Genomic DNA, 16,502 nt, shown 5'->3' with positions numbered 1-16,502 from the left:
ATATGAAAAACTATATATATATCCTTACATATATAAATTATTATGTTCATATTCTCATACCCATATATACCATCTTATATAAATTGTCAAACTTATATATATAATCCTCATTAGTTCTTTGATATAGTTCTCTACCGTAACCTCTCATAGGTATAAGTCTGTAGCATACGAATTGATATAGGCCCATATCCCATATATTTCTATCGATAGACATATATATTGGTATGTATAGATAGTCAAATATACTCTTCTATATATGTGTGTCTTATCTCTTCTCCCCAGGCTAGGTCCTTAGTAGAGGTATCAAATGGTCTAATTAACTATCATGGGGCAAGTCCCGATCTGCTAATAATGTTTATGGTACCTCTTAGTAGGGTCCGCTTGCAGATTCTTTCCCCATCATGATTTGGGATGGTCCTCAATTTGCCTTTATATATGCGTTGCTGGCTTCGATCTATCTAATGATGTTTTCATCATAATGGAACCCAAGCAAGACAATGTTGAGTTAAAATAGGTTGCATCACTGGATGACATCATCGAATACTCCTTCCAGAGGCTTCCTTTGTCTTCATATGGGTTCTCAGGATCTCTTTATCAATTACCGACCTTTTTTAAAGATGGAAACTAATATCTGTCTCTTTCATGCAACAGAAAATCGAACCATGGCCTTTCGTGGAAATGTAAAACCAGAACATTGGAACAGGATACTCTACTCGATTGATGACATGTCTCAACTGGCCATTAGCAGAGCCATCGAAGAAGGGGTCTTCGACTATGAATTCACCTATAGGACCAATAGTGACATCATAGGTTCCTTCATTGGGTGCATGATAAAGGCAAAGGTGGATGCTGAGGCCATTATAAGACTATGCTCTGACATTTTCGTCCCAAGTTGGAGGAAGGGCTTGGAGAAAGTTGTTAAAAGTATTGATGATAAACTCCATATCCCACTGCTGGAGAAGTATATGAGATTACTGCTAGGTGACCCTAAATTGGCAACTGCATTTCGGCGTTCGTCTCTAATTATTCGGGAGAGTGTGGCTTTTTATCGTGAATGGCCAAAAATGGAGGCCAATATTCAGTTTCTGCTTCACTAGCGAGGAATCATAGCTGAAGAAAACAGGGAATGGTTAATGAATTATGTCACTCTATCCAAGGCATACATACAACCGGGAGTAAACTTCGACAACTTGGAGGCTCTTGAATTTTGTACACCAAACTCCAAAAAATCTAGCAGGGCCAAGACTGGTTTCGAATTTCCTCCCGAATGTCAGGTTGAGAACACCAATGACATTACTGAAGTCATCATGGTGGTCTGGAAATGAGGTGTGGTCTCTGGTCTCTAGTTTTTGTAGGTTTTGGTTAAGCATAGTTAGGGTTTGGCAATTAGAGGATATATAAGGCAAGTTATGTAGGCTAGGTGGTTGTAGTCAGTTTCAAATCTATTTAGATGTCCGACAAAGGATTATATATACCTTCTACTACATAGGCGCAGTTTATGTATATAGATCTGGTTTGTATATAACAGTAGATATACTCTCTTCTAAGTTGTACTAAAAACCTTGCTAAATATATAAAGTATGTTTATATAAATGGGTTTGTATGTTCATCTTCATTTGAATGGTTGGACTTTTTATTGTTTTGGTTCTCTATTTCTAATGGTATTTATTGCAGCATCATCTCCTTTACATTTGTATGGTCTTTTTAAATTTGAATTTAAGTAAATTTCCATTATTCTTTGCTAGCATTATGTTTTGATGTATACTTTGATTAGCTCCTTGTGATGAGATTAGAGTTTAGACACTTTGGGCCTTTGTCTCATTATGGTAATACTCAATAAGTAAGGCAAGTGTTATGTAAGTTTAGACTTGATGTGCATGTAATCGTTTAAGCTAAGAGTTGGTGACCGCAAGCCGATTAAAAGAAGGGTTACAGCTTCATCTTTCAGCCACATATTACCTAATTGTAGACAGAATAGATAATTTTGTTCAAATCCCCAGATTAGGTTTGTCTCCATAAATCTAGGGCTTAGTAATGGGTCAGTTTGGTGCTCCAGATCAATGTTTTGATCTAATCCCTTTTAGGTGATCTTGGCGGCTAGTTTCGAAATGGATAGAAGAAGGCGGTCTAGACTGATAGTTTTATCCATATTTAGTGACAGTGGTTTGGTAATATAGCTCTGATTGATAGTTGGAAAACAAATTGGATACGGGTGGAAAGGGTTAGTTGAATCCAATTTCTACCCGTCCTGAACTCCTTTGGAGATCTCTATTAAAAGTTAGGACTTCAGTTGATGTAGCTCGAGTGTTTTCTTTAAGAGATCTTCTGCACTCTATTCTCTTTTTGCTTAGTTTGGGGGAATCTTGATTATTCAGTACTCTATTTTTATTTTACTAACCTTCTTTTGAGTACAGGATTCTTCTTCTTTCGGTTCCATTTAGGTGGATTTTCTATGTTTGCTATTTATATACTAACCATGCTGATCAATCAAGTTTTATGTGCCCAGAAGTAGTCATGGACATCAAAGTTCACAATTTCGGTTATTTCCATTGGAAGTTATTACTCATAACGGATATTATATTGACAGGGGTATGCCCCTCACTATGATGTATTTCGAAACTTAACATGATAGTTATGTAACCTGAAATTCTATATGATAGGTTATGTTCCGTCTGGGGTATGCCCCTTTTAAGATGTAATTATATAGGACTTTTGTCCCGAGCGAGACTGGAGATTTGCTTCTCTGTTCTTTCCTACCAGTGCCCATTTGAACGAAGTCAAGCTGATGTAATTTTATTTTATTTAATAAAATCATTCAAGGCCTCGGCCGTTTACCGATCAAAAAATAAAAATAAAAAATAATTTTAAAATGATAATATTTTTTTAATAAAGAAAATAATTACTTAATGTAAATGATCAAAATAATATTATTATGAAAAATAAATAAATAAAATTATTGAAAATTTATCTATAATAAATATGATATCTATGGTACCCATCCAAAAAAAATGATATCTATAGTAAATTATTCAATAAAATTCATATATATATATATATATATATATATATATATATATATATATTTTTTTTATAATTTTTTTTTAAAGAGGGGTAAACGCTTTGACTTGGAGCTATGAACCAGTGAGGCCACAAACAGGGGACCTCATCCCCATTAGATTTGAACCTTAATGGTAAGGACAACAACTCAACAACTTAACCATCACAACATGCCACTATTGGCAAAAATTCATATATCTTTAAAACAAGTTCATTTAATGTTTTGATTTAGGATTTAATAAAAGTACTTGTAAACTTTCTAAAGATCCATAAATATTGAATAGAAAAAAATTACACTACAATTGATCTCAAAATTTACTATACAAATGATAACTTCAAATAACCTACCTCACTATAAAAAATCTAAAATTTCTAATCAACAATAAATATCTCATTTTTAGTTTTAATTAAAATACAGAAATAATCATAAGAATTTAACATTTAATAAAATAATAATAATCACTTATTACCATACTTAAAATTAAAATTTACAATACTTTAATGTTAAATCGTAACCAAAACTTTAAACTTAAACCGATACTTATATATATATATATATATATATATATATATATATATATATATATATATATATATATATATATATATATATATATATATATATATATATATATATATATATAAAGTGACAATATAAGGTGAGACCGTGAGAGTATTTGAAACCAACAGTATGGAAAAAATGGGACCATCCATGTATCGGATGAAACTGGAGAAGACGAAAGTGTTATGTTAAACAGCACAAGCTACCGGGCCCGGTGCAAATAAGTTGCACTGTAGCCGGCGCCATCCTCATCAATTTGTGATGGCTCCTGTAGCTCTACATCTCATTGTGTTGTTAGGCTCTCCTTGTACACATGTAGTCACTGATTTCAGTCCATGACAAGTCCGCCACAAAATCGGGTCCTCCTATGCCATAATTGTTATATCCACATTTGCCGCAGCTTTATAACCCCTAATGTTAGCAAATTTTGTCCACTCGGTGCAAGGGAGTACTCAAGGTGCCCCAATTGTGCTGAATATTAGGGCAAATGTGCTCATTAAACAATGCCAAAGGGGGTTCCTCTCACACAACTACCCTCATTTGGCCAAGCATAGTATCGATGCACTCACACACCTCTCCAAGGGTAAGGGCATTCCCATCCCCATATCTAATGACTTAAAAAATTAGAGTGATGATAGAGACTGTATTTTGCATTCCTTGAAAATGCATCACTCTTTAGTATCTCCTTCACCCTTCTCCCTTTCTCTGTCCTGGCATTCCAATCTTGCATCATAACCATGAGTTGCAATGGCTCTTGCAACTCAAGCTTTCTCTCCAAAGAATGAAATAGGATGCATATTTGGTCTCAACTGATTTTAAGAACTCCATTGCAAAGCTCTTAAAAAGTGAATGTAATGTGTGGTGGCTGTAGTTAAACATCTGCACATTACTCACATTGCTGGTCAATCCTCTAATCCACCCAATCTTCCCCATGTCATTGAGTACATTGTTAATGAGCTTCTCTGCATCTCTACACACGTGTTGCATCTGTCACTGCTTGGACCACATTTTGTGGCCCAATCTCCTCAATAGCTATATGAAGGATGTCAAATGTCCTGATAGTTCCTAACTCACAAATTGAAACATTAATTGCCACATAAATATTACGGAAAAATTGAAATTCACATTTTTAGATCAACTTGAATGGTTCATTTCATAGTTTACAGACTCAGGCTTGGAGAGTATTTAGCAAGTCCAAAAAAATTTAACTTAGAAAAATCTCTGCAACTAAAATTCAAAATCACTAAAAGAAACATATTTCACTTTGAGAAATTCAATTACAAAATTATTAATGTAGAAATTGACATCTCAAAAGATAAAATTCATGGTTTTCTTGCAAAAATAATCTTTGAAAAGTGTGATTTAACCAGTGTTTTTATCTGGATTGGCATGTTCACCCACTTTTTGCCTGCACTTATAAAGAGTTAAACTTTGTATAAAGTTGCCTAGCAAAAAAATCGAGAGTGCTCACATACTTTACAAACTATGGTTCATTTAAAACAGTGAACAGATTTGTACATGCATAAATTATGTGCAAATGATTATTAAATGTGGGATAGGCCAAGTCTCTCTTGGAGTGTAAGACTGTTCTAATATCCTTATACTGTGTGCTGCTGCGCCAAAGCCAACAACTCTTATCTACTGGTCAATGGTATATCTTACAGTATATTTTTTGTCTGTAAATATGACGCCCTAAATGTTTGATGATATTTTCTGATGGTGACACTATTCAAATATTCATTTTTCCATTGACTCTGTGATTAAGTAGCCTTATTTCAGCAGACAGGCTGTCTCGAATCCCAGTGTTTCTCACAAGCATCTTCATATAATTAACATGGCGAACGTCAATATTGTTGCTTTTACTCAATGCAATTGTTTTCCATCTCATTGAATGGGTAGGTTGCTCCAATCCTTTTCGTTCTAAATACCATGAATGTTGTGAATTTGCGAGAGATCAAAATGCTATAGTAAATCTTACTAGTCTGATTGTCTTTTGATAGTTATCTTTCTTTAATTTCAGGTGTTAAATGCAGTTGGGCGAGGAGAGACTCTTATCACAGCATTGCAGAGTGCAGTACCTGAAGAAGTCCGTGGAAAGATAACTGCTGCTGTTTCTGGAGCAGTTCAGACTGGGGGATTAAATCTAAAACTAGTTGGACTTGGAAAGGGTTCGCCAACCTCAAGCCCACCAATGGATATGAATCTAAACATTCAAGAAAAGGATGCTGATGTTTCCAAGGGAAATGTAGATGGTGTTGCCACAGATAAGTTTTCCAGTTCATCCAATCTTGAAGATAAAGCCCCTCAAAGAGAAACAAAGCAGCAAGAAATGGTGGATTCTAGCTCCAGCGGAGAAGGTTCAGGTGTGTATCAAAGCCAGGAAACACTACATAATATACTAATAGCAATCAAAATAAAGATTAGAAAAAAAAACCTTCCAACTCAATTTCTTATTGTCTTGAATCTTGAACAGGACTGGGGTCAGAAGATGTTGAAGAATTTGAGACTCGCATAGATTCTAATATCAATGAACAAGTTGTTGGGAGTTCCTCATTGGGTAAGAGGACGAAAGAGGACATTCAGCAGATTCCTCCAAGCGAGTTAGAACAAGAGAAATCAGGTAATGAAAATGAAGGTACTGCTAAACAACATGAGAGAAAAAATAGTGAGATTGCAGATGAAGAGAAGAAAAGAAAAGAAAGCACTGGGGAAGCTGATATAAAATCTGTATCTGAGCAGCCACCAACGAAAGATTTAACTACTGATCAGAAAAGCGATGGCACAAGCATGAATGATCAGGGAGATCAGGGCAAGCAAAATTCTGGGGCTAAAATTGATGATCTGTCTCCTCAAGTTGGTATGGGTTCAGATGAGCAGAACAAAAGAAAAGAAACCAGTGTTGAATCTGATGTGAAACCTGCAAGTGAGCAGCCAACGAAAAAGGAAGAAATTGCTGACAAGAAATATGATGAAATGAGTGGGAGTATTCAAGATGAACAAAACGGGCAAAATTCTGACCTTAAAGCTGATGCATTACTTCCTCCAGATACTTCATCTCCCATTCAGGATTCTTCAATTAGCATGACACAAGCATTCGATGCATTGACTGGTCTTGATGATTCAACACAAATGGCAGTGACAAATGTGTTTGGGGTGATAGAAAATATGATTAATCAATTTGAGAAAGAACAACAGCAGAAGCTAGAAGACATAAAGCCCAATGCAATTGAGAACCAAAATCTGGTTTCTTTGCCACTTCAGGAAAGTTCTCCAGATTGCAGTGACGAAAGTAGATCAGGAAAACAGGAACATGTTTCAGCTGTTGCAACTAACTCCAGTGTTAGTTCAACAAATGCTGGAGAATATTATGACAATGCTCAAAAATCAATTGTTACTGAAAGCAAAGAGAAGCTCGTTTTCAACTCAAATCAAATGCAGCAGCAGGAAATGGATGGGGTAAGGCATGGTACAACCAATTTGGAAGATTGTGGTCATGCACTAGACGTACAGAAACAATTTAATGTTAAAGAGGTTGAAAAGTATCCTGGGGTTATTTCAGTAAGCCCAGACAGGATCAAATACAGAGAAAATTTTCCATTACAAGAAAAAGCAAAGAGTTTGGGAAGACTTCCATTTAGAATATACAACCCTGTAAAAACTTCAACTTTGACCAAGTCAGAAACTGGATTTGAAAATACTGAAACTATAAATGATCTTTTTCTTGAATACGTTCCAGAGGAAGGTCAGTGGAAGCTTTTGGAAAAAATTGAGAGTACTTCTGATCCTTTAGAGGATGAGTCAATGCATGGGACAATGAAAATCAATGAACCAAACAAGTATCCGCGTTCTGGAAAAGATATGTCAATGGATGTTGTTGAACCATCATATATCATTCTAAACACACCAATTGATTATGATGAGCCCTGGGAAGAGAGAGTTCTGCAGAATAGTCGTGTACAGGGAATTGAAGAAAAAACACAAAAGGCAGAGGGTATGTTGAATTTGGTCAAGAACCTGGTTTTTGATAGTCTTAGGATAGAAGTTAATAGAAGACTGGGGATGTCTCATACAAAGGCAGTGCAGCTCAATCTGGAGAAAGAACTGTCAAATGTGGCAAATGCTGTAGCACTAGCAGTAAAACAAGATCTTGAGAGATCTGGTAAAGCTATGATGAATGACCATGAAAATATCAAGCACTTGAAACATTGTAAAGAGGTAGAAGTGAGTAAGTTTGGCCCTCTGCATGGCGAGGTTATTGTGAATGCCATCTCTTCTGTTTTAGGGGATACTTACATATTGGGTAGGCTTCTTCCAGTCGGGGTGGTGGTTGGTTCCAGTTTGGCAGCTTTACGGCCAATTTTCATTGTCGTTACAGGGGATGGGAGCTTCTTTGAGACTAAAAATGATGTTTTTCAAACAGCACCGGGTTGGGAATATAGAGAAAGCAATGCGAGAGAAAGTTCTAATAGAAAAGTTGATACAACAGAGATTGAGAAACAACACAAACCAATGCCCAATGAAAGAAATCAAAATACAGAAATAAAAAATTCTGAGAATGAGAGAGAAAATGATGGGAAAGTTATGATGGGAGCAATGACAGTTGCCCTTGGTGCAACAGCAGCTCTTGCAAGTCATCAGATGAAAAAAAATGGCTTATTAAAAGACAATCGAGACATGAATCCAGCTATTGATTCCAATCTTGAGAGTAAGACCCAAAGACAAGAAGCCATATGTGATAATAGGAACTGTGATGAAATTGAACATGAAAAGGGAAAGCTAAACATTGTAAGCAGTCTTGCAGAAAAAGCAATTTCTGTAGCTGCCCCTGTGGTTCCTACAAAAGAAGATGGGGAAGTGGACCATGAAAGGTAAAAGCACAGTGCTCTCTTTATTTAGCATTCCCATTTCCTTCAATTCTCCTATGTATCTTCTCATTTTCTCTGCGTTCTTTAATGTCTTGCTGGCTGTTTTCTTCTTGTCTTTGTTTCAAGCAGGCTTGTTGCCTTTTTGGCTGATTTGGGGCAAAGAGGTGGTGCATTGAGGCTTGTTGGGAAACTGGCTCTGCTTTGGGGAGGTTTGCGTGGTGCTATGAGCTTAACTGATAGGCTTATAATGTTCTTTCGTATTGCTGAACGGCCTTTGCACCAAAGGTGAGAGATGAGTCTGTGATTGTGTGTTCTTTCATTTAGTAATCTGTGTGAATTTTCTAATATGTGTATGCAATTGTAGAGTATTTGTTTGCAGTTTTAATTGCTATACAATGAATAGCTCGATTGAATTTTATGCTTTCGTTGAATGAAATGTATTAATGATTAATTTTAACTGTAGGATTCTTGGATTTGCTTGTATGGCCTTGCTGCTTTGGTCTCCGGTAGTTGTACCTCTGCTTCCCACACTTCTTCAGCATTGGGCCTCGCACACCCCTCTTGGTGCTGCAGGAATTGCTTCTATGATAGGACTCTATGGAGCTCATATCATACTTGTAACCATTTGGGGCAAGAGGATTCGAGGTTATGAGAAACCACTAGAGCAGTATGGGCTTTCCATCTTTTCAAACTCAGAGGTGTGTTATTTAGCGCACTAATCAATTCCTTGTTGAATCCAAACTAATGTATTGAAAAAAGTTTAAAACCAACAAATTATGCAATTTTATGAAGTGCATTGTCAGTTCGTGAAAGCATCACGTCCGTGGGATTACCATTACACTTTCTCCCCAAAATTGGCTATGGATCTTATTACCACAGGAACAATGATAACTAAACTATTATGCATAAAAACATTTTTATTGGATGATAGAAGTGCATTTGAAGAAATGTTTACATCCTTATTTTACAGGCAGAAGAACAGTTTTAACTGCCATAAGTGCTAAACTGAAATATTTATAACAAATGTGTTAACCCAGATTTTTAACATGTTAACACTTTCGGATAAACCTCATGCATTCTATTGTTTACACCTTGGGGTAGGAAGTATTTAACAATTGTATCAAGTTGTGTGTGTGTGTGCATGCATGTGTGTGTGTGTGTGTGTCTGTATGTATGTGTATGTATGTATGTATGTGTATGTATTTATGTGTGTATGTATGTATTCCATTCATCAGCAGGGATACGAAGAGTTAGGGACCATTTCTGTTCAACAAAGGGAAGGGGCCCACCACTACAGATGCCAAATGATATTCCCGATTCCTTTATTACCCCTTCCTACTAACTTTTCTACCTGCTCGCTCTGCAGGCAGAAGGATCAAACTTCTTCCGTGCCTGCGTGCATGTGGGTGTGTGTTTAATCTGCTTTACATTCTCTACCGATTTAATTTTATATTTACTATAAAAAGGTTCGAAGTAAAAAATATCTTTCTCCATTTATGGATTATTATTTTATGATTTCTAGATCTTATTTGGCGAATGTGGTTAACTTTCCATCGATCACATGATTCATTTGTGCTATTGAACCTTATGAAGAGTGATCTGATATGAAGTGCTTAATGCAAATTTATGCTTGCAATTTACTATAACATATCAAGAATAAAATAGTGTATAACTATTGTTTTCTCCTTCTCCAATAATTACTGACTATTATTTTTGTTACATCATTTTGTGTTTGTTTTGCAGATACTCAATTTGATTAAGGGTTTGATAATTGGTCTAACACTTGTTGTATCAGTATATTCAGCGCATATCTTCCTTGGCTATGCTGTGTTTGCTTTAAAATCAGAAATCACGTTCTTCATGTCTACGGGTTTTATCTCTAAAATCAAAACATGCTTCAGAGCTTTAAAATTGATTGTCCATGCCCTTGGATTGGGCTTGGCAACGGCTGTAGTTGAGGAACTACTTTTTAGGTCATGGCTGCATGAAGAAATAGCAAGCGACCTTGGCTTTCACAAAGCTGTCATACTTTCAGGCATTGTGTTTTCGTCTATCCACTGGTAAATTATTTTTAGAACTCAATAATATTGTTCCATTTATTAACTTTTACAGAGTTAATATCCTCTATATTCTATACTCTATACTACTGAAACATGGAGATTCCCTTCTATTGGATTTAGAGATTTAAAGTTATTCCATTCATCGCCAGTATGGCCATGGAGATAAATATAGTTTCCTAAACGGAAGATGCTTATCGACTTTACAAATGATCCTGGCTTAATATCAAAATATTTCACGAGGAATGCTTTAAGGAAATGAGTTATTTTTTTGTTCCCTTGTGCAGCTTTTTAGCTAATGGTGTTGTTCTTGAAGATCCACTTGTCTCAAGTTTTCTTTTTCTCATAAAAATCTCTTTTCCCTGCAGGTCTCTACCTGTTATGCCTGGTTTGTGGATGTTGTCTGTAGCTTTATCGGGGGCTAGGGCAAGAAGTAATGGAAACCTCTCCGCATCAATTGGTTTGCATGCAGGCTTAATTGCTGCAAATTTTTTGATCGAGGCTGGTCGTTTTGTTAAGTTCAATTTGAATGCGCCTAGCTTGCTTACAGGTGCATATGCAGGGCATCCATTTGCTGGAGCTATTGGTTTTGGTTTTATATCTATCTTAGCTGTACTTCTCTATCCATGGAACAGAAATCCAGAAGCACAAAAATTGCAGACATTCAACAATAAGCAACTATTTCCAAAGGAGTTTTTGGGAAATACAGGCTAGAATATGTGCAGGGAACGGCATGTTTATTCACGAGTTTATGAGCATAAGCTGCAAGCGTGAATTGAACTGGAAGTATGTCTGCAGTAAAGTACATTTATTTAAGATCCAGAATTGTCTATCGACACAAGGATGAGCAGCTCGCAGTGATACTTGTGTGCAAGGCAGAACTGATACAAAGGTTAGGGAGAAGGCTTCTCTGGTTAGCAAATTTCAGTTCTTAACAACTCCCTTTAGAATACCTAGGAAGCCAAAATATGTGGCATCGGTGCGTTTTTTATCACTTGTATTGACTCTTATTCCGGGGATTAATTAAGCATTTACTCAATTTTGCCTTATGTTACTAGTTGTACTGACTACTAGGAAAGTTGTGGTTAGGGACAAGGACCCTGTGCCATTGCACTTACCCGCATTCCCAGGTGACTGAGTTTATGGTGTAATTTAGTAAAAACTTTTTTGATGTGTTCTTGCACCCTATTTCAGAATAGCATCCCTTTCCAGTGATCTATCTCTGGTGTTGCAAAAAGATTGAGGTCGGTTAGTCTATTTATAACTTCACAAGCTGTTAGCTAGTCCAAATGTAACTTTTTCTACAATTACATTTGCATACCAGAATTACAAAAGCTGTTATGTATAAATTCTCTGTAATGCATCTGCTGTAATTTGGTCGACATCCTTTTCACCGTTAGCAGAATTTTCGGCGAAGCCATTGGTCTGCCCAAAGTTGAACAAACATTGTAGACGGGATATTGCTTTTGGCAAATACTGGCTGCCTCTGCAAAATGCACTTTAAATTAACGTTTAAGAAATTAATAGGATGCCGTGAAATGTCATGTTCCAGTTAAATAAGAATGTTGTTAGCAACTCTTACGGTTTTGCCGTTGAAAAATACATTTGTAAGAGTACGGTCAGTTTGAAATTACCAAATTTGTATTCATAAACTAAGAGTGGGTTTTTAATGAATTATAAGCAATTATGGTGTTTAAGTAAATTAAATGTGAGAGTTGGGACTGCACTTGCACTTGAACTTGCACTATCTAGATTAGGGAGGAGTCCGTAGAGGTGTGAAGGATGGGCGAGAGGGGCTCATCCATGTGGGGTCCTATACATACTAATTATTATACTCATTGAACATAATTGAATATAATAACGCCAACATAATATAGTTTTAGAAACATTTGTCATTTATCAAATGCAAGGTATGCAAGATATAATGGGTTCCCGATATACAAAAGGTGCTCATAATATAATTGTTTTTTAAGATATAATCTTATGTGAATTAGAGTATTAATCATTTTTAATTTAAATAAAATAATATTTACTAAAATATTTTAAATAGATTAATAATAAAAAATTATTTAAATTCAATTTATCAATATGAAAAAAAATCATTTAAAAAAACTCCATCAAAAAATCTATTATGAAAAATTAATAAGAGAAATAAATAATAATATGAAAAAATAACGATGTCTCTAATAAACAAATATTATATTTGACTAAATAAATTATAGAAACTAAAAAAATAATTTAAAATAAAATCTAAACTAATATAAAAAATAATTTAAAGACTAAAACTTAAATCAATTTTAAAAATCAAAAGTTAAATAAATACACATCGCAACATGAGTTAATGTGGAGATCAGTAAAAAAAAAAAAAAGTTAAAAGTGAAGATTTAAAATATAATCCTATGTGAACAAACTAAATTATTAATAATTTTCAATTTAAATAACATAATTTTTTATTAAAATCTTTTAAATAGATTAATAAATATTATTTATTTTAAATTCAATTTATCAAATATGAAAAAATAATCATTTAAAAAATCTCATCAAAAATCTATGAAAAATTAATAAGAGAAATATGAAAAAATAGCAACGTCCCTAACAAATATTATATTGACAAAATAAATTATAGAAACTAAAAAATAAAATTTAAAGAACTAAACTAATATAAATAATAAATCAAAATAATTTATAAACTAAAACTAACTCAATTTTAAAAATCAAAAGTTAAATAAATAGAGATCACAACATGAGCTAATTGGACATCACGAGTAATTAATTTTTTAAATAAATAAAAAAGAAAAAATAATAGTTAAAAGGGGGGATAACAATTAATAAATATCAAAACAAGAGTTAAAAAGTGGAGTGAGATAAAAACTAGCCAATAAATAATTAATACGAAGGATTTACAATTTTTTAGTCAAATTAACAAATTTTTCGGCCAACTGACAATTTTTCTGTCAAAAATTCAATTTTCGAGAACAAAGTTCCCACAAATAGCCTATCAGCTAAAATATTACTCAATAGTTGGTTACAATGTCAACCACACTACTAAGACTACCTATTATGAACAAATGACAATATCACATGAGTCGACTATTGTTTACATAACTAGCAATTGCACCTTTGTGTGCAATGAGTATGCCAAAGAGGTGTGGAAAATCAATTAGGGAAATACTTAGTCTATTTTTGCGTATGTAGTGCATATGGTCAATTGGTAAGCCATTTAACAAATGATGTTTATGCATAATAAGTGTGAATAAAGAAGTGATAGCTTCTTGTGAAATATATATACATTTACATGGATCTAAACACAACTAAAATTTATTTTGAATCAATATGAAAATCAAGTTCCATTACCAACAAGATTATGTTTCTAAGAAGTTCAGTGTAGGGTGTGTGTACAAGTGATAGGAGCAACAAATTTAATCGAGTCTTAATCTAATGAAAGAGAAACTAACTTAGCTATAATAACCATCTAAACAATTCATAGTTTAGAAAGCAAAACTATAAGAGTAAAATTCTCAAAAAGTAGTTATTTTGTATGCAGATCTTATCTTTGAGTTGTGTATGCATTGTCATTCGGAAGAGAAGAGAAGCATTGTCAAAGGCTTAACCTCCCAACCACAGACCTTTAAGTATCCCCACACAATCTCTACTAAGAAAGGCCCTCCCTACTCTAGGATTAGGTTTGGGGAATCATTGTCTAGCCACTGAGCATCTTGGTGTTAAGTGTTGGCTAAACAACCAACTAGGCTTTGGATACCTTCAATGCACCTATATGTCAATTACTAGCAACCCTAACCTCTAGTGATCATAGTAGCAAGCATGCTACTAACCTACCTTGGCCAAGCATTTGTGTAGCACTATGTACCCAAGCACCCATCACTCTACTTGACAACAAGACCAATACAATGGACTACCATGAGTTGACTCAGTTTAAAACACCTTTTATTTCTTGCTTATTTGTTACCAGCCATTCTTTCTCTTATCATGCAAGGATAACCTGTGGTTTAATGGTTATCAATGCACATCCTTCATCTCGACCATTGTGGTCTTCCTTGATGAATTTATTTACGAGGTGATTTTCTAAACCTTGTATAATCATAGCCAATGCATTCTACCTGACTTGGGCCTATGGCTTAACAAAAGATTCATGATACTTGTAATTTATTGATGACTTTTCATAAGAGCATTATTATCTTAGGGTGTAGCTATCAGATACAACTGTATAAGCTTACATTGTTGGATCTTACTCCAAGTTAAATAATAATTTTGAAAAGAAGATGTTATTACAAATTGTCACACTTTGCTCAATCTAGAGCATATTTACAAATCTCATACAAATCAAAATAAATAGACAATTTCATATTAAGGCTCTATCTATGCTAACTTTGCCTTCTTAATTTTAGGCTAATATTTATGAGCCTCTTACACCAATTTTAAAGAACATAAATAGGTAGAAGTATTCATGACCTAACTGTATTATCACTTCTTTGAATGCTCAATCGGCCTTTAAGTGGTACTAGTGAAGGCAAGACCAAGGTTACAAATGTAGAGCAGGGAAGTATTGAAAACAGTCTCTAATGCATCCCATGGCACTTGTGTGCTTGTGTCTTTTAGCGGAAAGTCTAACATTGTATGGAAAGATATGTGCAAGAGAATTGTTGGTGGATTGGTCGCACCATGATGACACCCGATTCAATATTTATGGTGAATGAATAATCCAAGGCAAATGAAAATAGCAATTGTATGTGATTGCGAGGAAGTATGAAGGATTCACAGGCGAATTGAGATTGTGTAAAAACAATAGGAAAATGCTATGTAGGTAGTATGAAGTTGTGATAACTTTTTCGTGAGGTTTTGAATGCTACTCAATATGAACCATTGCACAAAAATAGATCTTTCCCTTACTCAATTGCATGCTCGGTTATGAGTAAGAAAGTGTGAAGGCGGCAAGGAGTTACAACAAAAAGTCATTGATGCATGTATGTGGCAATATTATTAAAATGGCTACTGAACAATATAAGGGTTTGATGAAGAATATAGAAATATGGCTGCTCATGATAAAATATATAAACTATTGCCAAGGAAAAATTAATAACTTCATACTAATGTCTTAAAATAAAAATAGCATACTATACTTACCTAAACTTTTGTATGTGCGCACACACTATATACATATGTGTGATATTCCAATAACGTATCAAGTGTGTATGTCATATATGAAGTGGGTGTATATTTATGTCTCATTTGAATTTATGCATACATACATATATGTGTATATACACATGTGAGCATATTGATACTATGGTATTGTTATATTAAGACATGACAAATATCACATGAAGCTCTAAGATTAATCCCATTTATAAAGTAACACATTAGTTCTTAGTTTTTAATTTAATGCTTAGTGATTTTCCTTTAATAATACATATTTATTGACTTGTTAGTTCATAGTAATCCATAGTGCACTCTTGCTTGCCTAACTGTTAACCCCTTAGCCTTGGTGGTTAGAATTCATACCTACCAACCCATAGGCAGATTGGTGTCCTTTACCCAATTCCCTCTTTGGCAATGATTCCTCCCTTCATCATGCTCTTGTGAAAAAGAGAATTACCATGGTAATGAAATAATCCTCATCATAAAATCAATTTTATGATAACAAGTAACCTTTTTCATAAAACATCATAACAATTAACCACCATTTCACTTTTCATAAAAGTATAATGAATAACTAACTTTTCCATTTCGCATGAACCAATATTGTTTAACTAATTTACGAGTCAACCAACTTCACATGAAATCTCAATGCCTATAAGAACTCAATTTAAGAAAAATGCTTGAAATGTAACATACCCTCCTGCTTGTGTTTGATTGTCCTCGATTGACTTTTGAACATTTAAGAAAAATGCTTGAAATGTAACATACCCAACTAATTTACGAGTCAACCAACTTCACGTGAAA

General features: G+C 34.5%; 1 protein-coding gene across 1 annotated transcript in view; it reads left to right on the top strand.

Annotated features, from left to right (window-relative positions):
• The window catches only part of LOC149572458 (alpha/beta-Hydrolases superfamily protein), a 135,774-nt gene extending 123,670 nt beyond the window's left edge, over positions 1–12,104 (top strand). The window contains exons 7-12 of the mRNA XM_089813610.1: positions 5,640–5,982; positions 6,093–8,487; positions 8,614–8,769; positions 8,948–9,182; positions 10,228–10,544; positions 10,910–12,104. Coding sequence (XP_089669736.1) covers positions 5,640–5,982; positions 6,093–8,487; positions 8,614–8,769; positions 8,948–9,182; positions 10,228–10,544; positions 10,910–11,255 — 3,792 coding nt within the window. The 3' untranslated portion in view covers positions 11,256–12,104. The remainder of the gene's footprint in view (positions 1–5,639; positions 5,983–6,092; positions 8,488–8,613; positions 8,770–8,947; positions 9,183–10,227; positions 10,545–10,909) is intronic.
• Positions 12,105–16,502: the final 4,398 nt, after the last annotated feature.

The sequence above is a fragment of the Cupressus sempervirens genome, chromosome 2, assembly GCF_028749045.1.
Source record: "Cupressus sempervirens isolate cs-2001-9-10 chromosome 2, ASM2874904v1, whole genome shotgun sequence".
Lineage (NCBI taxonomy): Eukaryota > Viridiplantae > Streptophyta > Pinopsida > Cupressales > Cupressaceae > Cupressus > Cupressus sempervirens.
Note: the sequence above shows the minus strand (reverse complement) of the source record. Positions and strands in the feature narration are given on the sequence as shown.